The sequence below is a fragment of the Mustela putorius genome, unplaced genomic scaffold (assembly GCF_011764305.1).
Source record: "Mustela putorius furo isolate JIRA1106 unplaced genomic scaffold, ASM1176430v1.1 tig00003858_pilon_pilon_pilon, whole genome shotgun sequence".
NCBI classification, from domain to species: Eukaryota; Metazoa; Chordata; class Mammalia; order Carnivora; family Mustelidae; genus Mustela; species Mustela putorius.
In genome coordinates, this window is record NW_025422010.1 from 45134381 (window position 1) to 45157569 (window position 23189).

General features: G+C 37.0%; 1 protein-coding gene across 3 annotated transcripts in view; it reads left to right on the forward strand.

Annotated features, from left to right (window-relative positions):
• The window catches only part of DCC (DCC netrin 1 receptor), a 1143668-nt gene that overhangs the window by 534670 nt on the left and 585809 nt on the right, over positions 1-23189 (forward strand). For all 3 annotated transcript variants that reach the window (XM_045065635.1, XM_045065634.1, XM_045065636.1), the window contains exons 4-5: positions 19116-19266; positions 21151-21287. In XM_045065635.1, coding sequence (XP_044921570.1) covers positions 19116-19266; positions 21151-21287 — 288 coding nt within the window. The remainder of the gene's footprint in view (positions 1-19115; positions 19267-21150; positions 21288-23189) is intronic.

Genomic DNA, 23189 nt, shown 5'->3' on the forward strand with positions numbered 1-23189 from the left:
ATAAATCTGGAATGTGAAGTTGAACCTGTTTTATGGAGAATCTTGTATCCCATTTTTAGGAATTTAGGCTTGATTCTATTCACCTATTTATGGCTGGGAATCCTTGAAAGTTTTAAAATAAGATATATCATGATATAAACATACACACAGAAAAGCAGAAATAAGAAAGTGAAGAGCAAATCAGATTAATGTACAGATTAATGTATTACTGATATTTTTGTATCATCCTTAATGTTTTTCACTGTACTAAAGGATTTTTCCATAGTTTGCTGCTTCTTTCTTTTTCTTTTTTTTTTGGGGGGGGGCTATCTTTGAGTGAAACTATTTCTTATGCCAGGCTATAAACAGAACACTGTTAACCTTTCATAGATCTAAGTTGGATAAAATGGTTTCCTCTGCTTCTCTCTTACATGTACATACAAAAGAATGAAATATAAGACTATATTATATTTGAACCAAGTGAAGTCCATGTTTCCTAAATATTTTAGACTTAATTCAGACTGCATGAAGGAGTCAGTATATGGACGACCACACTCCATTTCATATTGAGTTAATATTGCTCTATTGAGCTATTATTATAATAAGTTGCTATAAACATGGAGTATGATACCAGACTAAGTATAAATCTCAGTCATACCACGTACTAGTGGTGCAATTTAGGGCAGGTTACTTAATCTAAATCTTAATTTATTTTGCAAAATGTAGAGAGTAATGTCACATATTTCTTAGGGTGGTTATGAGGTTTTAACTTAATAAGCCAAATACAATTTCTAGAATTGCTAAGTCCTTAGTAACTGTTATAGTTACTTTCATATTTTAGAAGTTCCGGTCTTAAATAATTTGATTCTCATGTCAAGATTATTTATCTGAGAGTAAATTAGCTGATTTTTATTCTGGATATCTAAGTGTTCATTTTTTAGTGGTAGTTATATATATTTTATGCTATTTACCCACAATACTGTGTTTCTGCTTTTGCTTTTCATATCTATGAAAAGGCAAAGTATACTCACCTATTTCTTCTCTAGTAGTGCATTGATACATGATTTTCACCCTAAAGTTTACATCAACATCATTTTGTTTGTTAGGCAAAATTTTGCAAAAGACACTGGCTTAGAAATAAGGGTTAGAAGATAAATAAGACTTCTGTATTTTATCTTTATTAGCAATTACCAATTCACTGAATCTTCTTAAAATCCTTAGTTTCCTTATTTGTTAAGAGAAGAGGTTGGCCTAGAACAGGCTTTCCAAATTTGCTCACTACCAGGGCTCTCATTTATTATTTTATTCCACATTCATCTCCAACTGCACTTTTGTAATCACAGTGCTTAAGAGTCCAAGTTTGCTTGACAAACTCTGATTACTAAAAACTAGGGGCACCTGTGTCATTCAGTCAGTTGTGCTCAGGTCATGATCTCATGTTTGTCAGATCAAGCTCCACTGGATTTGGAACCTGATTAAGATTCTTGCTATGGGGGTGCCTGGGTGGCTCAGTGGGTTAAGCCTCTGCCTTCAGCTCGGGTCATGGTCCCGGGGTCCTGGGATCGAGCCCCACATCGGGCTCTCTGCTCAGCAGGGAGCCTGCTTCCCTTCCTCTCTCTCTGCCTACTTGTGATCTCCCTCTGTCAAATAGATAAATAAAAATCTTAAAAAAAAAAAAAAAAAAGATTCTCGCTATGGGGAAAAAAAAATTCTCTGTTTGCCTCTCTCTCTACCTCCCCACCCAGCTCTCTCAAATTAATTAATTAATTAATTAGCCAATTGCCCTGACTCACAAACAAGAGGTTTTTCTGAGCATGTGTGGAAGCCAGACCTATAACCTATGAGTGTAAAGTCACAAAAATTAATGAAGGGACTGGTAGAGCTTCCTTCTCTGGTCTTGCTTGATACCAGTTTATTCCCAGAGCATAAAAAAGACATATTTAGTCATGAGTCATATATATATATATATATATATATATATATATATATATGTGTGTGTGTGTGTGTGTGTGTGTGTGTGTGTGTGTGTGTATACGTGTATATATATATTTAACATATATTTAACAAAACTAAGAGTTAGAGTAGGGGGATCCAGGTGGCTTAGTGGGTTAAGTGTCTGTCTTTGGCTTTAATCATGATCCCAAGATTCTGGGATTGAGCCTTGCGCCTGCTCAGTGGAGAGCCTTCTTTACTCTTTCCTCCTTGCTTGTGCGCTCTCTAGCTATCTCTGTCGCCATCTCTCTCTCTCTCTCAAATAAATAAAATCTTTTAAAAAAAAGACCTTAAAAATTCTTAAAAAATAAAAACAATTTAAAAATTATAGAATAAATAATTACTTTTCTAGAAAATTTTAAATGCCACTTTATGCATTTATATAAATTATGAAGATTTCTGGGTTCCCTAAACTAACTTCGACACATCATAACGATAGCGTTTGTTTTCTGGGACTCTACTGTCAGCTGTAAAATTACAAAAAAAAAATTGTACTATAAATGAAAAACCATTTCCTTCAACTCTGCTACAAAATGAAACTGATAGACTCAAAATTTGCCTGTGAGACAGAAGGGATATAACCATATGCCAATGATAAGAATAGACACTCCGCTTTCATCTTCCAAACTCTATCTACAAATAGCAGTATGTGTGTGTACATGGAGAAAGAAGGAGGAAATATGAGCAGATGTAGGAATATTTACAGAGAGGGAATGTCATTTTTAGTACTGAATTGGTGTAAATGAGGAAGGGAAGTAATAGAATTGTGGAGTGATGACTACTAGCTCCTGAGAAATGGTTCTCTTCTTCTCTGTTCAAAGCTCCTTGGCTTTCAGCCAGATGGAGTTTTTTTTCCTTTTTGATTAAATAAATTTTGATTCCTGTGATCAGTCTGGATTAGGTTGGTTTTTAATAAAAGACACTCTAAATACAGAGTTAGAAGGAGTTTGATGGAATTTTTCACTCAGAGCACATATTACACCTGCTTGTGTTTGAAGACACAGGGTACCTGCTGAATTTCCTGAAACAGAACTAGATGGGGGATGACTAAGGAGCCAGCAGGTGAACAGTTGGGCAGCTTGAAATTGAGGATGCAGACAGGAAACTCACTCTGTGAAAGTTAAATTAATTTGTAAATCTTAAGACTGGGAAGAAATCAAACAGAATACCTGACGGTAGCCTGCAGTGTCCTTTCATTTCCAGTTGGAAAAGTGTTTGATATTCCATTGAGGCAGTCATTTAATAAAGGAAACCAAAGAATATACAACAAGGGAAAAAAAAAGGTTTTGCATTCAGAAAGCATAGAACGTAAGAGCAAGTACTGGTTATTTTGAGGAAGATAGTTATTAAGTTGTGAAAACTGGTCTTTCTTGCTTTTCATTCTTTCTTTTTTTTTTTTTCTGACACAGATGCCAGTAGTCCATAATTAAATTTCTCTCTTCCTCAGTTATTCTTTATTTTTATGCATATAAGTTCAGAGTTGAGATTCATGAACAGTAATGGAAGAAAATGGCCCCATGAAAAGAAAGTCTTGGTCATTACTGGGTGAGCTTGTGTTCCACTATGCAGGGAATAGGGTCAGGCAGATCTAGTGTCCTAGAATAATTATAAAGAGAGTTACCTTTCACTCTAAATTGTACCCAGTGTTGGATGATATATGTAGTGAGTCTGGTTATCTATGATGAGGTAAGACAAAATCAGGTGGTCTTGATATGTATGGGACAACCTGGGAATAAAGAGTCAAATTTAGCTTCTCATTGGCCTCACAGACTCAGTTAATATGGCCCATGTAACATCTAATAGAAACTTTTTTTTTTCATTGAAATGCCCTAAAATGGAAAATACTCTCTCTCTCTTCCTTTACAGTGTGCCTTCTCCATGAGGTTTTGGGTAATTAGGCCTGAAGACAGTTGAGTTACTATTTCTAAATATGTGAAGTGTAGGTAAATGTGTCAGGTTTTTTGATCCAAAATACTGCTTGACTTTTTTTTTTTAAGATTTTTATTTATTTATTGGACAGACAGAGATCACAAGTAGGCAGAGAAGCAGGCAGAGAGAGAGGAGGAAACAGGCTCCCTGCTGAGCAGAGAGCCTGATGTGGGGCTCGATTCCAGGACCCTGGGATCATGACTTGAGCCAAAGGCAGAAGCTTTAACCCACTGAGCCACCCAGGCACCCCTACTGCTTGACTTTTAATAATCTATTGCTGAAAGACAGTGACTGTAAATACGTAAGTTTTTCACTGCCTTCACAAATGAAAGTAATAATAACAATAACAATAGCAATACGAAGAAGAAGAAAGAGGAAGATGACATCCACCTTTTCTTTCTTTCTTTTTTTTTTTTTTAGTAGGCTCCACGCCTGGAGCCTAACACAGGGCTTGAACACATGACCCTGATATCAAACATCAACTGAGACCAAAAGTCAGACACTTAACTGACTGAGCCACCCAAGCACCTCTACTTAATCAATTACTATTTCAAGGATGCAAAACTATTCCCTTGTTGAAAGGAAATGGGCTTCTTGAATGTCTCAGGAGATAGGCTAATTTGTTTGAACCATCTAGATTAGTTCTCAAAGATTGGTCTGGGGATCCTTAGTGTTTCTCAAAATGCTTTTAGGAGATCTGCAGAGTCAAACCTATTTTAATGATAATACAATTTTTTGTATTGTTTTGCCATGTTGACTCAGAATACCTTTCATGAAGCAGTAAAATTTATTACCTTTATTAATTCTCAATCCTTAAGTTCATATATTTTTTAGTATTCTAAGTATCAAAAGAGGATATATATATAAAGAATGTCTAAGTGCATTAGTTTTTGATTTTTGCGATCATCAGAGTTTCAAACTGAATTAGCTCTTTTTTTTTTTTTTTTAAATGGAACTCCATTTTTACTTGAAAAGGCAATCAACAGGAAAACCAGAGCTGTTCAGACATGGGTATTAGTTAGACATTTTCTGAAAAATGAACAAAGTGAACCAGTCAGTTTAAGGAAAATAGTATCTGCCACCAAGGCTTTCAGGCTTTTAAGTTAAAACTGAAATTTGGAAAACTTGTATCTGCCACTAGGAGCTTGACATCATCACAACATTAAAAGGCCTTTCTGATGGGATTGGTGATGATAGTAACAAATGGGATGTTTTGATACTGTGTAATGAAATACGCCAACATTAGGAAGATCTGTCTAATTCCCTGTGCCATCCCAAAGGATGATACATTGATGGGTCAGTATCACGCATGGGTAAACAGATCTATACAAAATGAAAGATACAGCAACAGATTTTTATATAATAGTGCAAAATGTTTGTCAATATGGGGTCAGATTCCACATTACAACTAACTTTCAAGGAACTATTTATTGGTGTTAGTGTTAAAGGATAAAGTTGACAATTATTTGAAAATGCTATTAAAATACACTTTCCATTCCCAACTATTTGTTTGACATCGGATTATTTTCATAGAACACAAACAAAGCAACATATCAGAACAAAGTGAATGCAGAAAGTAACACAACAGCCTAGTTATTCTCAATTAAACTACTCATTAAAAAATTCACAAAACTCAGGGTGCTTGGCTGGCTCAGTCAGTAAACATGTGATTCTTGATTCTGGAGTTATAAGTTCAAGCCCCATTTTGGGTGTAGAAATTATTTAAAACCAAACTCTTTAAAAAATATATAAAAATATGAAGTAGTACCTGTCTTCTAATATTTTTATATTATTTTAAAAAATGCCATATATTATGGTAAGTTATAAATAAAAATTCAATAAATATTTTAAAAAGTCTCTCAATTTTGACTTTTAGTATGGTAAATATTTATGGCTATAACCTACAGAAAGAAAAATTCTTTGGAGTCCTTGATAGATTTTAAGAGTACACATGTTTCTGTAACCAAACAGTTGTGAGATCCACAGTCTATATCATGATTCATTTTCCTAATGATTATAGATTAATCCTCTCCAACTCAGACAACAGATGAAGCTAAACAGGCCAAATTTTCCATTTAAAAACTTAGAAAGGGAGGAAGGAATGAAGGAAGGTAGGCAGGCCGGACAGCATATGCAACGGTAACATGTTGCCATAAGGTGATTTTACACTTGAAATGAAACTTGTGTATGTCAGAGATCAGTATCCCTGTAAGGACTTTTTTCCCTCTAGTTACATACTATACCCGCTTGCTCTCTGAGATTAGCTCTTTTGCCACCAGGATGACAATGAAATCAGGTCAGATGGAGAGGCCTGCTGATATTCCTCACCCCCAAAAGGAAGTAGCTAAACTGATTCTTACTCTAAGCAAATCTGACTGGTTGTAATCAATTTAGAAAAACTGTTGTATGATTTTTTTTTGCATCACTTCCGTGAACATGATATGAAGGAGGTCTGCTTTTTTTTGTTGTTTGTTTGTTTTTAATTAAAAAAAAAATTGACAGAGGGAAAACTATCCATTTTCGATTTTAAATCTATTGCCAAATGTGTTTTCTCGAGTCTGCCCTGGCATTTCCCTCCCCTTTTTATTTTAAAACATACAGAACATACATAAAAGTATATGAAACACGTGTAGTTTAAAGAATAAATATAAAATGACCATTTGTATACTTACCTACCCAGTTTATGAAATAGAGTATTGCAAACTGGTATTCTAATGCCATTTCCTGAGATGAAATCATACTCATTAATTAACTGGAAAAAATTGCCATGTTCAGCTGAACAATTTCATTTGGATCTGAATAGTCAATGCCCATATAGCAAGAACAAAACTGATTTCTATATTTCCTAATTCCATCATAGTCGCATTAAAATCAATTTATTTAACAAAAGAGTCATGACCTAGAATTTCAAGTTTGCTCTTTTTAGGGCTTTTGTATCTATACCACTTTAGAGCTTAGAGAGAAAACTTTCATCTGTTCTTAAATATATGTCTTCTATTTTAATCATTCATTTTTATAATTTCCTTGTTCCTTGTATAATTATCCTTCACCTTGCAACACTAGAATTTAACAGAACTCCCTACTCTAAAAATAATATGTCTTTATAAAAACCTTTGAAAATAGAGAAAAATCCAAAGATGTAAATAAAAACCACTCATGATTCTGTCATACAAAGATAACCTTGGCAATTATATCTCTATCCCCCCTCTTTTAAAACATAAATCTATTTTTTTGACACTCCTCTTAAAATAGAACCACATTTTTAAAGGAGAAAAATAAGGCAAATAGCTATTGCTACATAAGAAAACACTTCAAAATTTAGTGACTTGAAATAATTTATTCTCTCTTATAATCCTGCAGTGTATGTCAACAGTTCCTCTGTTGGTTTCACTTGACTCCCTTGTGTATGTTTGGCTGAAGTGGAAGGTTCAAGATGGCCTCAGTCACATGTCTGTCAATTGGTGCTGGTTTTGGTTTGGGGGTCTCATTTATCCTCCATGTGCCTTCAGGTCACTAGACTAAGATGCTGGTCTCAGAAAGAGTCATGACAGAAACTGTAAGACCTCTTGAGGTCTTGACTCCGGAGCTCATACAGTATGAACCCTACCAAAACACAACATAGGGTCAGGCCAGATTTAAATCCTGAGGAACTAGACCCTCCATTCTGGATTAGAGGAACTCAAACAATTTGTGAGCTTATTTAATCCATCACAATGTTGTGAAATATATGAACTACTTACTTTTAAAGAAAATTTCTATTAGCTTTCTTGGGAACTTCCATAATATTAGACTTTATGAGGTTATATATTTATAGAGAATTATCTTTGGAGAAATAAGACCAAATTTCTCTGCCAATAGCTGACACTTTTACACCTATCATCAGGCCACAAACCCTAATGCCTCCAATGAAGCTACAAAGATAATAAACATAGATGAAATGGGCCAGGCAGAAATTGAAGTTGTCTGGAATATATATGCTCTGTCTAAAAAAGTAATAGCCGATGGTTATTCTGTGGCAATATGAGCCCAGTGATGCCTGAACCACTGATATTTTAAGATAAAAACAAAATCTCAGTGAGTTAAAGTTATTTTGTGTATCTTCATAAATTGATTTGAAAGATTTATGGGAAGACAGGAGACCTGGAAAGGTGAGAATAATACACTGCCTGGCATCAAAACTCATTAGAAAGCTACAACAGTAAAGATTCTATGATATCAGCAAATAATAGTCAAACAGATCAATGGAACAAAATAGGGCACCCAGAAATAGACCCACTTAGATGGTCAACTGATCTTTCACAAAGGAAAAAAATCAAGTCAACGGAGGAAGGATAGCCTTTCCAACAAATGGTGCTGGAACAATTGGACATTCATATGCAACAAAACAAAACAAAATAAACCTCTAGTCACAGAAGTTCTTTTCTTTTTTTTTTTTAATAATTTTTTATTTTTTATAAACATATATTTTTATCCCCAGGGGTACAGGTCTATGAATCACCAGGTTTACACACTTCACAGCACTCACCAAAGCACATACCCTCCCCAATGTCCATAATCCCACCCCCTTCTCCCAAACCCCCTCCCCCCAGCAACCCTCAGTTTGTTTTGTGAGATTAAGAGTCACTTATGGTTTGTCTCCCTCCCAATCCCATCTTCTTTCATTTATTCTTCTCGTACCCACTTAAGCCCCCATGTTGCATCACCACTTCCTCATATCAGGGAGATCATATGATAGTTGTCTTTCTCCGCTTGACTTATTTCGCTAAGCATGATACGCTCTAGTTCCATCCATGTTGTCGCAAATGGCAAGATTTCATTTCTTTTGATGGCTGCATAGTATTCCATTGTGTATATATACCACATCTTCTTGATCCATTCATCTGTTGATGGACATCTAGGTTCTTTCCATAGTTTTGGCTATTGTGGACATTGCTGCTATAAACTTTCGAGTACACGTGCCCCTTTGGATCACTACGTTTGTATCTTTAGGGTAAATACCCAATAGTGCAATTCCTGGGTCATAGGGCAGTTCTATTTTCAAACATTTTGAGGAACCTCCATGCTGTTTTTCCAGAGAGGTTGCACCAGCTTGCATTCCCACCAACAGTGTAGGAGGGTTCCCCTTTCTCCGCATCCTCGCCAGCATCTGTCATTTCCTGACTTGTTGATTTTAGCCATTCTGACTGGTGTGAGGTGATATCGCATTGTGGTTTTGATTTGTATTTCCCTGATGCCGAGTGATATGGAGCACTTTTTCATGTGTCTGTTGGCCATCTGGATGTCTTCTTTGCAGAAATGTCTGCTCAAGTCCTCTGCCCATTTCTTGATTGGATTATTTGTTCTTTGGGTGTTGAGTTTGCTAAGTTCTTTATAGACTATGGACACTAGTCCTTTATCTGATATGTCGTTTGCAAATATCTTTTCCCATTCTGTCAGTTGTCTTTTGATTTTGTGAACTGTTTCCTTTGCTGTGCAAAAGCTTTTGATCTTGATGAAATCCCTATAGTTCATTTTTGCCCTTGCTTCCCTTGCCTTTGGCGTTGTTCCTAGGAAGATGTTGCTGCGGCTGAGGTCAAAGAGGTTGCTGCCTGTGTTCTCCTCAAGGATTTTGATGGATTCCTTTCGCACATTGAGGTCCTTCATCCATTTTGAGTCTATTTTCATGTGTGGTGTAAGGAAATGGTCCAATTTCATTTTTCTGCATGTGGCTGTCCAATTTTCCCAGCACCATTTATTGAAGAGGCTCTCTTTTTTCCATTGGACATTCTTTCCTGCTTTGTCGAAGATTAGTTGACCATAGAGTTGAGGGTCTATTTCTGGGCTCTCTATTCTGTTCCATTGATCTATGGGTCTGTTTTTGTGCCAGTACCATGCTGTCTTGATGATGACAGCTTTGTAATAGAGCTTGAAGTCCGGGATTGTGATGCCACCAACGTTGGCTTTCTTTTTCAATATCCCTTTGGCTATTCGAGGTCTTTTCTGGTTCCATATAAATTTTAGAATTATTTGTTCCATTTCTTTGAAAAAGATGGATGGTACTTTGATAGGAATTGCATTAAATGTGTAGATTGCTTTAGGTAGCATAGACATTTTCACAATATTTATTCTTCCAATCCAGGAGCAAGGAACATTTTTCCATTTCTTTGTGTCTTCCTCAATTTCTTTCATGAGTACTTTATAGTTTTCTGAGTATAGATTCTGTGTCTCTTTGGTTAGGTTTATTCCTAGGTATCTTATGGTTTTGGGTGCAATTGTAAATGGGATTGACTCCTTAATTTCCCTTTCTTCTGTCTTGCTGTTGGTGTAGAGAAATGCAACTGATTTCTGTGCATTGATTTTATATCCTGACACTTTACTGAATTCCTGTATAAGTTCTAGCAGTTTTGGAGTGGAGTCTTTTGGGTTTTCCACATATAGTATCATATCATCTGCGAACAGTGATAATTTAACTTCTTCTTTGCCGATTTGGATGCCTTTAATTTCCTTTTGTTGTCTGATTGCTGAAGCTAGGACCTCTAGTACTATGTTGAATAGCAGTGGTGATAATGGTCATCCCTGCCGTGTTCCTGACCTTAGCGGAAAAGCTTTCAGTTTTTCTCCATTGAGAATGATATTGCGGTGGGTTTTTCTTAGATGGGTTTGATGATATTGAGGTATGTGCCCTCTATCCCTACACTTTGAAGAGTTTTGATCAGGAAGGGATGCTGTACTTTGTCAAATGCTTTTTCAGCATCTATTGAGAGTATCATATGGTTCTTGTTCTTTCTTTTATTGATGTGTTGTATCACATTGACTGATTTGCGGATGTTGAACCAACCTTGCAGCCCTGGAATAAATCCTACTTGGTCGTGGTGAATAATCTTTTTAATGTACTGTTGAATCCTATTGGCTAGTATTTTGTTGAGTATTTTCACATCTGTGTTCATCAAGGATATTGGTCTATAGCTCTCTTTTTTGATGGGATCCTTGTCTGGTTTTGGGATCAAGGTGATGCTGGCCTCATAAAATGAGTTTGGAAGTTTTCCTTCCATTTCTATTTTTTGGAACAGTTTTAGGAGAATAGGAATTAGTTCTTCTTTAAATGTTTGGTAGAATTCCCCCGGGAAGCCGTCTGGCCCTGGGCTTTTGTTTGTTTGGAGATTTTTAATGACTGTTTCAATCTCCTTACTGGTTATGGGTCTGTTCAGGCTTTCTATTTCTTCCTGGTTCAGTTGTGGTAGTTTATATGTTTCTAGGAATGCATCCATTTCTTGCAGATTGTCAAATTTATTGGCGTAGAGTTGCTCATAGTATGTTCTTATAATAGTTTGTATTTCTTTGGTGTTAGTTGTGATCTCTCCTCTTTCATTCATGATTTTATTTATTTGGGTCCTTTCTCTTTTCTTTTTGATAAGTCTGGCCAGGGGTTTATCAATTTTATTAATTCTTTCAAAGAACCAGCTCTTACTTTCGTTGATTTGTTCTATTGTTTTTTTGGTTTCTATTTCATTGATTTCTGCTCTGATCTTTATGATTTCTCTTCTCCTGCTGGGCTTAGGGTTTCTTTCTTGTTCTTTCTCCAGCTCCTTTAGGTGTAGGGTTAGATTGTGTACCTGAGACCGTTCTTGTTTTTTGAGAAAGGCTTGTAGCGCTATATATTTTCCTCTCAGGACTGCCTTTGTTGTGTCCCACAGATTTTGAACTGTTGTATTTTCATTATCATTTGTTTCCATGATTTTTTTCAATTCTTCTTTAATTTCCCGGTTGACCCATTCATTCTTTAGAAGGATGCTGTTTAGTCTCCATGTATTTTGGTTCTTTTCAAACTTCCTTTTGTGGTTGAGTTCTAGCTTTAGAGCATTGTGGTCTGAAAATATGCAGGGAATGATCCCAATCTTTTGATACCGGTTGAGTCCTGATTTAGGACCCAGGATGTGATCTATTCTGGAGAATGTTCCATGTGCACTAGAGAAGAATGTGTATTCTGTTGCTTTGGGATGAAATGTTCTGAATATATCTGTGATGTCCATCTGGTCCAGTGTGTCGTTTAAGGCCTTTATTTCCTTGCTGATCTTTTGCTTGGATGATCTGTCCATTTCAGTGAGGGGAGTGTTAAAGTCCCCTACTATTATTGTATTATTGTTGATGTGTTTCTTTGATTTTGTTATTAATTGGTTTATATAGTTGGCTGCTCCCACGTTGGGGGCATAGATATTTAAAATTGTTAAATCTTCTTGTTGGACACACCCTTTGAGTATGATATAGTGTCCTTCCTCATCTCTTATTATAGTCTTTGGCTTAAAATCTAATTGATCTGATATAAGGATTGCCACTCCTGCTTTCTTCTGATGTCCATTAGCATGGTAAATTCTTTTCCACCCCCTCACTTTAAATCTGGAGGTGTCTTCGGGCTTAAAATGAGTTTCTTGGAGGCAACATATAGATGGGTTTTGTTTTTTTATCCATTCTGATACCCTGTGTCTTTTGACAGGGGCATTTAGCCCATTCACATTCAGGGTAACTATTGAGAGATATGAATTTAGGGCCATTGTATTGCGTGTAAGGTGACTGTTACTGTATATGGTCTCTGTTCCTTTCTGATCTACCACTTGTAGGCTCTCTCTTTGCTTAGAGGAACCCTTTCAAGATTTCCTGTAGAGCTTGTTTGGTGTTTGCAAATTCTTTCAGTTTTTGTTTGTCCTGAAAGCTTTTAATCTCTCCTTCTATTTTCAAAGATAGCCTAGCTGGATATAGTATTCTGGGCTCTATGTTTTTCTCATTTAGTGCTCTGAAAATATCATGCCAGCTCTTTCTGGCCTGCCAGGTCTCTGTGGACAAGTCAGCTGCCAATCTAATATTTTTACCATTGTATGTTACAGACTTCTTTTCCCGGGCTGCTTTCTGGATTTTCTCTTTGTCACTGAGACTTGTAAATTTTACTATTAGGTGATGGGGTGTGGGCCTATTCTTATTGATTTTGAGGGGCGTTCTCTGAACCTCCTGAATTTTGATGCTCGTTCCCTTTGCCATATTGGGGAAATTCTCCCCAATAATTCTCTCCAGTATACCTTCTGCTCCCCTCTCTCTTTCTTCTTCTTCTGGAATCCCAATTATTCTAATTTTGTTTCGTCTTATGGTGTCACTTATCTCTCGAATTCTCCCCTCGTGGTCCAGTAGCTGTTTGTCCCTCTTTTGCTCAGCTTCTTTATTCTCGGTCATTTGGTCTTCTATATCACTAATTCTTTCTTCTGCCTCATTTATCCTAGCAGTGAGAGCCTCCATTTTTGATTGCACCTCATTAATAGCTTTTTTGATTTCAACTTGGTTAGATTTTAGTTCTTTTATTTCTCCAGAAAGGGCTTTTATATCTCTCGAGAGGGTTTCTCTAATATCTTCCATGCCTTTTTCGAGCCCGGCTAGAACCTTGAGAATTGTCATTCTGAACTCTAGATCTGACATATTACCAATGTCTGTATTGATTAGGTCCCTAGCCTTCGGTACTGCCTCTTGTTCTTTTTTTAGTGTTCAATTTTTACGTCTTGTCATTTTGTCCAGATAAGAGTATATGAAGGGGCAAGTAAAATACTAAAAGGGTGGCAACAACCTCAGGAAAATATGCTTTAACCAAATTAGAAGAGATCCAAAATCGTGAGGGGGTAGAAAGGGGATAAAAAGAGGTTCAAAAAGGAAGAAAGAAAAAAAAAAAGAAAAAAGAAAAAAAAAGAAAAGAATTTAAAAAAGAAGAAAACACCTAAGAAAAATATAAAAAAGAAAAAATATATATATTAGATAAACTAGTAAAAAATCGTTAAAAAAGAAAAAGGTAACAGTTAAAAAAAAATTTTACCTGAAGGCGAGGAAAAAAAAACAAAAAATGAAAAAGAAAAAAAATTAAATTAACTGCAAGACTAAAAAAAATCACAGGGAAAAAGCCATGAGTTCCGTGCTTTGCTTTCTCCTCCTCTAGAATTCTGCTGCTCTCCTTGGTATTGAAACCGCACTCCTTGGTAGGTGAACTTGGTCTCGGCTGGATTTCTTGTTGATCTTCTGGGGGAGGGGCCTGTTGTAGTGATTCTCAAGTGTCTTTGCCCCAGGCGGAATTGCACCGCCCTTACCCAGGGCCGGGGTGAGTAATCCGCTCGGGTTTGCTTTCAGGAGCTTTTGTTCCCTGCGCGTTTTCCGTAGAGTTCTGGAGGACGGGAATACAAATGGCGGCCTCCTGGTCTCTGGCCCGGAGGAGCCGAGAGCCCAGGGCCCCACTCCTCAGTGTGCCCTCAGAGAACAGCGCCAGTTACTCTCGTCTGCCTGACCTCCGGCCGCGCTCCGAGCTCACTGAGCCTGCGACCGGTTCAAGGTAACCCCGAGCTGTGAGCTTACTGTCCGCTCTGTCTCTGTAGCCGGCTTTCCCGTTCCAATACCCGCAAGCTCTGCGACACTCAGACACCCCCGATCCTTCTGTGACCCTGCGGGACCTGAGGCCACGCTGACCCCGTGTGGGCTTTGCACCGTGTGGGCTTTGCACCGGGTAGCCTCTGGAGCGATGTCCCTCAGCGGAACAGACTTTTAAAAGTCCTGATTTTGTGCGCCGTTGCTCGGCCGCTTGCCGGGAGCCGGCCCCTCCCCCCAGGGTCTATCTTCCCGTCGCTTTGGATTCACTTCTCCGCCGGTCCTACCTTTCAGAAAGTGGTTGTTTTTCTGTTTCCAGAATTGCTGTTCTTCTTCTCTTCGATCTGCCGATGGATTTTCAGGTGTTTGCAATCTTTAGATAAGCTATCTAGCTGATCTCTGGCTAGCTGAAGTAGTCTCAGCCTGCTACTTCTCCGCCATCTTGACTCCTCCTCCAGAAGTTCTTTTCTAAACAAATTAACTCAAAGTGGATCCTAGACCTCAATATAAAACATAAAATTATAAAAACTTCTAGAAGATAACAGAGGAGAAAATCCAGGTGGTCTTAGGTTTGACAATGAAATTTTAGACCTTTAAAATAATCCATGAAAGGAAAAATTGGTAAGTTGTGATATTAATAATTTTTGCTCTGTAAAAGACAATGTTAAGAGAAAGTAAAATCAAGCCACAGACAAATATTTGCAAAACACACATCTTATAAAGGATGTATATGCAAAATATACGAGTGCCAGAAATCCAATGATAAGAAAACATATCCGTTAAAAAAATAGGCAAATATCTTAACAGACATCTTATTGAAAATGATCTAAAAGAGGGAAACCAAGCATACGAAATATGCTCAAGATTATATGTCATTGGGGAATTGCAAGTTAGAACAATTACAATGCTAGACACCTATCAAAATGGCTAAAATCCAGGGACTCCTGGGTGGCTCAGTGGGTTAAAGCCTCTGCCTCCAGCTCGGGTCATGACTGCAGGGTCCTGAGATTGAGCCCCATGTGGGGCTCTCTGCTCAGCGGGGAGCCTCCTTCCTCCTCTCTCTCTCTGCCTGCCTCTCTGCCTACTTGTGATCTCTGTCTGTCAAATAAATAAATAAAATATTTTAAAAAATAAATAAAATAAAATGGCTAAAATCAAAAAAGTGGTCATACCAAATGCTTAGGAGAATGAGAGAAACAGGACATTCATTGCTCTTGGGAATGCAAAAATGCAAAAACTGTCTTTGGAAGACAGTTTGGGAGTTTCTTACAAAGGTAAACATAGTTTTGCTCTCAAAGATACTTACCCAATTGAGTTGAAAAATTATGACCAGAAAAAATCTGCACAAGGACACTTATAGCACATTTGTTCAGAATCACCAAGCAATAAAGGTATCATGCCATAGGTGAATGGATAGATGGAACTGTGGTATATCCATATAAGGGAATACTATCCAGCAAGAAGAGCAAATGAACAACTGAATCCCCCCAAGACATAGAGGGAACCTAAAGGCATATTACTAAGTGAGATAAATCAATATCGGAAGATGATATATTGTTTAATTCTAACTATAGGATATGCTATAGGACTATCCTGTATTTCGAACTATAGGAAAAGGTGCACTTACAGAAATAGTAGAGAAACCAGTAATTTCCTGGGCTTTGAGTTAGGCGTGGTGCTGGAGTGATGAATAGGTAAAGCTTAGGAGATTTTAAGGGTGGTGAAACTATATGATAATGTAATGCTGAACACATGACATTGTGCATTTTTCAAAACCCATGGAGCTATATAACACAAAGAGTCAACCTAATGTACACTATTGACTTTAGTTTGTAATAATGTACCAATATCACTTAATTAATTGTAACAAATGCACCAGTTTCATGTAATCATTCCCTATGTCAATCATAAGGAAAACAATTTCAGGGGATGGGGAACTGGTATATGGAAACCTCCTACTTGTCAATTTTTTAGTAAATTAAAATTAAAAAATAACACGCAAAAATACTTGTCCTGATTTTGTTTTCTAATAAAAGAAAGTCTGATAGTTAATTGAATTATTGGCTCTTTTATGGATAAATAAGCAGTATTGGACATAGGCCCCAGGTAAATTTCCTTTTAGCCGTAAGATCAAATTAAGTAGATCTTACTTGATGTTTGGATAGTATTATTATAGTGTGTGGTGTGTGAGTGTGTGTGTGTGTGTGTGTGTGTGTAGAATAGTATAGTATTATGCAATATATGCAGTTGAAACATTCTGCTAAGAACAGGTGGTAGAAGTAAAGCATACAAATAGATAACACTCCATTATGAATTTAGCTCTTTGTAAATATAGATTTTGGGAACTGTTCATTTCATGAAATTTATTGATAAGCAGCATTATCCTTCAAACTATTCTTATTTGATTTGAAAAGTCACTCTCAAAAAAGTCAGCAATTTTTTTTTTTTAATTTATTTATTTGACAGAGATCGTGAGAGAGGGAATACAAACAGAGGGAGTGGCAGACGGAGAAGCAGGCTTCCTGCTGAGCAGGGAGCCTGATGTGGGGCTCGATCCCAGGACCCTGGGATCATGACCTGAGCTGAAGGCAAAAGCTTAACGACTGAGCCACCCAGTTGTCCCTCACCACCAGCAATTTTTTTTTAAAGTTTGAGACATTTTTTTCCTACAATATTGGCTTAATAAGGATTAACACATTTCAAAACTTCTTTCAATATTTTCATTGTGAAGAGTATTTATTTTTGTTGCTTAACAACCAGAAAGAGATGTGAGAAGACTGAGAAAGTGTGAATTTGTCTTTCTCCACACTTTGGATGACAATTACCATTCCAACCATTACCTAGAGAATTGGTATTTTTTTTATTAACCTAGAATCAAGCTGCGCGGAGTTGGGTCAGGCCAACAAGGATTAACAGCAGGGTTAAAAGGTGTCCCAGATCTACCGTACTTCCACTCTGCTCCACTATGGCTCCCACTATGACAGTTGGATCTACATTTCCTTGGCAAATCTCTGTCCCTCCCAAAATCAGTTTTCAAGATTTCATGGCCTCATTTCTTTTCTTCAAGATTGTGCTTTGCATTTAAAAAATGACAGATTAGGGCGCCTGGGTGGCTCAGTGGGTTAAGCCGCTGCCTTCGGTTCAGGTCATGATCTCAGGGTCCTGGGATCGAGTCCCACATCAGGCTCTCTGCTCGGCAGGGAGCCTGCTTCCTTCTCTCTCTCTCTCTGCCTGCCTCTCTGCCTACTTGTGATCTCTCTCTGTCAAATAAATAAATAAAATCTTTAAAAAAATGACAGATTACATGTTAATTCCATTTAATGCATTAAGCTGAAAAGAGCCTAAATCAAACCTCCAGAGAGGGATGCAGATTTTAATAGAGATGTGGAAATACAGCATCTTATCTTAAGTGAACTTTGAGTGATTGAAGTTTAGTCAGCAAACAGGTCAGAGATATCACCATGGCTCGGAGGATTTCCTCCAAAATCACCTGACCATGGATTACTGTTGGTGTGTCCCAGGCTTTGGGAGTGAAATATATGGGAGGTGGAAGAGAAGCTCTTAACTCTCACAGAGTTTTATCTTGACTGTAATTTTTTTTCTTATTCCATCTGATATAATTTTAGCAACTATGAAACAAATGAGCTCTAAGGCAAATGGAATGAGTAGTCTTTAGGTTGAAAAGACACTATTTCAGTGCCTGCTAGTAAAAATAAATTATGTTGCGGTGCCTGCATAACTCAGTTGTTTAAGCATCCAACTCTTGATTTTGCTCAGTTCATGATCTCAGGTCCTGAGATGGAGCCCCATGGTTGGGCTCTGCATTGAGCGTGGAGCTTGCTTGGGGTTTTCTCTCTTCCTCTTCCCCGCCCACCCCCAGCCCCGTACCCCAGCTCACTCGCTCTCTCTTTGTGAAATTAATAAATAAATAAATTTAAAAATATTAATAAATTAGAATGAATAATGTTGGTTATATAGAACTAGAAAATGCATTGGGTGAAGGAAGAGGATACAGGAGCTTTTCATCTACTCACAGTCTCAGCTTAGGGACAAACTCTCTGCAGTGCTGTGAAAAATTAAAAATAAACAGGAGGCTTAGAAACAGCCTAACTTAACTGTATACAAAACAAAATTTAATGTAAGGTCTATTTTGAAGACAGCAGGTATTTTTTTTTTCCCAGAACCTTCTACACTCTACCTTCTTAATATTTGTATGTTATTTATCACATTTCTAACAGTCACAGATTTAATAGAGCAGAAGGAAGTGGAATAGATATTGGTGGCAGACAAGTTGAACATACCAGAAAGTTCCAGGAGATAATGTTTAGAAAAATTACTGATCGCATTTTCTTGTTCTCTAATGGGAAGTCCACAAGTCCGGGAGCCCACATGAGTGACATGTCACAAGATTCTGCCTGTTGCCTTAGACCATGGTGTCATCAACAGCTAAGAATATTCTATCATGATCGTAGAAACTAGGGATGGAAAAACCTTTTAAGAGTCTAGTTGATAAATTTCACTGGTGGGCGCCTGGGTGGCTCAGTGGATTGAGCCACTGCCTTCGGCTCGGGTCGTGATCTCAGTGTCCTGGGATCGAGCCCCGCATCGGGCTCTCTGCTCGGCAGGGCGCCTGCTTCCCCCTCTCTCTCTGCCTGACTGTTTACTTGTGATCTCTCTCTCTGTCAAAAAAATTAAAAAAAAATTTTTTTTTCACTGGTAACCTTCCAGTTTTTCTTTCCTTCTTCTCTATCAGCACGTCTTATTAGGAGGAAAAAAAAAAGTTCAAGCTACATCATTTCTCTTTACAGTGTTTTTCATAAAAGTTGTGATTTTGTGTTTTCTTTCCACAGACCCAGGACTGCATAGACAGCTATATTTTCTACAAAGACCATCCAATGTGATAGCCATTGAAGGAAAAGATGCCATCCTGGAGTGTTGTGTTTCTGGCTATCCTCCCCCGAGTTTTACCTGGTTACGAGGAGAGGAAGTCATCCAACTCAGGTATCACAAATTGATGACTTTCGTGAAGTATATGTCACTGTTTCCCCTTCTCTAATTTGATATAGGTACCTAGAAATACTAGAGTTTTTGATGATACTTGATTTTCCCCCTCACATTCCTTGACATTATATAATATATGAAAACCATTTACCCAATAGGATAAAGAGATGGGGAACAGAGTCAAAATCTATGGGATCAATTTAGAAAAGAAATTTAGAAAGCCAATGTTGCTGTTGAAAACTCCCTGTCCAAAACTATTCAGCAAAGAAACCTTGGAGGGTATCATCTTAAGGAAGTGGAATAGAGAATAAAATACTTATTAAGAAATTAAAGCTTTCTCGGGTGCCTAGGTGGCTTAGTTGGTTAAGTGACTGCCTTCGGCTCAAGTCATGATCCTAGAGTCCCAGGATTGAATCCCACATCCGGTTCCCTGCTCGTCAGAGAGTCTGCTTCTGCCTCTGATTCTCCACTTCTCCTGCTCTCTCTCTCAAATAAAATAAAAACAAAACAAAACAAACAAACAAACAAAAACCTTAAAAAAAGGAAAGTGATTTTTTAAAAAAGTAAAAAATTTAAAAGGGGTGCCTGGGTGGCTCAGTGGGTTAAAACTTCTGCCTTCAGCTCAGGTTATGATTCCTGGGTCCTGGATTGAGCCCTGCATCAGGCTTTCTTCTCAGCAGGGAGCCTGCTTCCACCTCTCTGTCTGCCTTCCTCTCTGCCTACTTGTGATCTCTGTCAAATAAATGAATAAAATCTTAAAAAAAAAAAAAAAAAGAAAGAAAAGAAATTAAAGCTTTTTTTTTTTTTTTTTTTTTTTTAGATTTTATTTATTTATTTGACAGAGAGAAAGCACAAGTAGACAGAGCAGCAGGCAGAGGGAGAGGGAGAAGCAGGGGCCCCGCTGAGCAGAGAGCCAAATGCAGGGTTTGATCCCAGGGCCTGGGATCATGACCTGAGCTGAAGGCAGATGCTTAACAGACTGAACCAGCTGACACCCCAAGAAATTAAAGTTTTCTGAATTGAAATACATAGCATGTCATTATAGGGTCTGTGCAACTTTTTCAGCTCCATTTTTGTCTTTCACACTGCAGATGTAACAGATTATTTAAGATAAGGCAAAAGGAGAACATGGCTGGCTTTGAATTATTAGAAGTTCATCTTAAGGCATAGTTTAGAAAGTAAACTCCTAATATAATGGAACACAGTCTGAAACATTTTGATTGAATGGATTTCACTTAAGAAATTAAATTCATTGATTTGGAGGTCTGGTGTGCTCCTTTTTAACACATTTGTTTTCTGTGATGAGATAGGTTCATAGACAATAACTTAAAATCTTTAAATTTAATTTCCCCTCTATATTTGTGTAATAGCACTATATGGTATGGTGTCACTGTTCTTCTGAAACCATGTGAGAAACCTGGTTGCGGCTTTAGCATGTCAAAACACGTCCTCTGAATGTAGCCAGATATTCTTGGTACAGTATGAAATGTGGCCTTATACAAATGTTACTAAATCAGATGTCAGGACACAAGACATTGACTTCCACTGTGGGGAATCACTTCCCCAGATCTTGTTGTCCTCAGATCCAAAATGAGAGAATTACACCAGAATATCTGTAAATTTCTTTTCAGTACTAAACTTGGTTCCAAGTTTAATCTATTTAATTTCTTTGATCATTGCACAAAGACTTCCAGTGGGAGGGCTTTATTTTGAATGGATTTTTGATCAATAAATGTGGTGTTACCAAGACCCCCAAAATAGTTTTTCTAATTTTATAATCGGATTTTGTAAAGTTTATTCAAATCTCTGAGTACCTTGCCTGATATACACATATAGATTAGTACATTAATCTAATCTCTAATTTTATATGCCTGTGTCTTACAGGTCCAAAAAGTATTCCCTATTGGGTGGAAGCAACCTGCTTATCTCCAATGTGACAGATGATGATAGTGGAACTTACACCTGTGTTGTTACATATAAAAATGAGAATATTAGTGCCTCTGCAGAGCTCACAGTCTTGGGTAAGTCAGTGGCTCAAGATTAGTTTACACCGTCCTTTTCAAAGCACATCACCGTGACACTGTAAATGCTTATCCCTGAATTGCCTCCTGTGTTTGTTAGTATGAAATTACAAAGTTGAAATATTCCTTACATGTCCTTACTCTACTTTGATTAATTACATAGGGGTTAAAAGCAGTGTTTGTATATTGTTCATTGACTAAAATCTTAGATGCATCGCTCTTTAGTCTAATTATTCCATTGATACAACTGAAACCTATGAAAAATTATTATTTAACAAATGTGTTAAACAGCAAATGAGTTTAATAACAAATGAGAGACTCCCAAGTATTTTATCTGGGGAAAATAAATGAAGGAATGAATGAGAGAAATTGTAGAAACGATGTTCAGTTGAGTGGGAAAGTCTGATATCATTTGAGATGATGGGGTTCCTAACATTAAATTCAAATGTTTTGGTAAGATTGTTTTGTTGATATGGAAATACTGTAGATGTTATGTTGAAGGTTAAGCGATAAAATCAAACATATCTAAGGAAAACACATATAAAGAATCTAATTTTTAAAATTTAAGGGGTGGGGATGGTATGTATGATTCAGAAAGGAAGGGTCACTATGTATCATTGTAAATTAATAATGGTTATACATTGTAGGTACTCAAACACGTATCTTATCATTACCCCAGATTTTTTTTTTTTTTTAGTCAGTTTAATTTGAATCATGTAATTTGGAGAAAGTGCTTTACCATTTGAATTCCAGTTGTTTTTTCCTTTAACAGCAACAAAAAAATTATTTATTAGTCTTTGGATTTTTCCCTCTGGAATAAATCGTTTTACCTTGTAAAGAGTACAGGAAAAATCATAGGCTCTTTAAAAGTTATTCAGTAGAAATGGAAAGGTATGGTATGCTGATTATTTCTGCTAACCTGTACCATAATAATCTTATGTTCTCCTTTTTACTTTTTGGCTTTAAAGTTTATCCAGAAAATGCTTTCATCTTCAGATGAGGGTAATAATGCATGTGATGGGTGAGACAATGGAATTGTTTGTTCTTTGATCAAACCATAAATATTAAACTAAGAATAGGCAAAGGACTTTAATTTTTTGGTTTTAGAGGTAGCATTATTCTAACTAAAATAGCTTGTCTTTAAAATAGCAGCAATTTAATATTGTCATTTTATATGGAAGTTTTTGGTGAAACAAAGAACTTTTACATTTGTAACATCAAAGTATAGCAACACAGAATGACTATATAGAAACTATTTTGTAAAGTATACTACTGATCATAAGGCAAATAAAGTTATAGAATTAACTAGAATTTATTGCGATCATGGGTAAACATCTAATTGCAAATAAATGAGGTCAAATTTCATACCGGATTATTATATAATATTTAGATGAATGATGCCTCATTGATACTAAGTCTATTGTATATAAATTATGATTTCTGAGTAACTTAGCCAGAAATATATGTAGGAATATCCATATAACTGCATATATTGACATGTATAGCATCTTCTTCTATATGTTCTGTGTGCATGTGTGTGTTCTCCAGTTCTTTATTGTTGAGTATTGTCTTATCTCTAAGTTCTGTTTAAAAAAGCACACACAAACAACAAAAATGCTGAGATGATTATTCCAAATCTTTCTCATTTATTTGCTTATATGGTAAGGAAAAGTATCACAACAATATTTATACTCACACCAGCAATGCAAGAATTGCCTCTCTTCAAAAGCTACATTTCTCTCAGGGCACCTGGGTTGCTCAGTGTGTTAAGCATCTGCCTTTGGCTCAGGTCATGATCCCAGGGTCCTGGGATCCAGCCCTGCACTGGGCTCCCTGCTCAGCGGGGAGTCTGCTTCTCCCTCTCTCTCTGCCTCTCTTCTTCACTCAAGCTCCCTCCCTTTT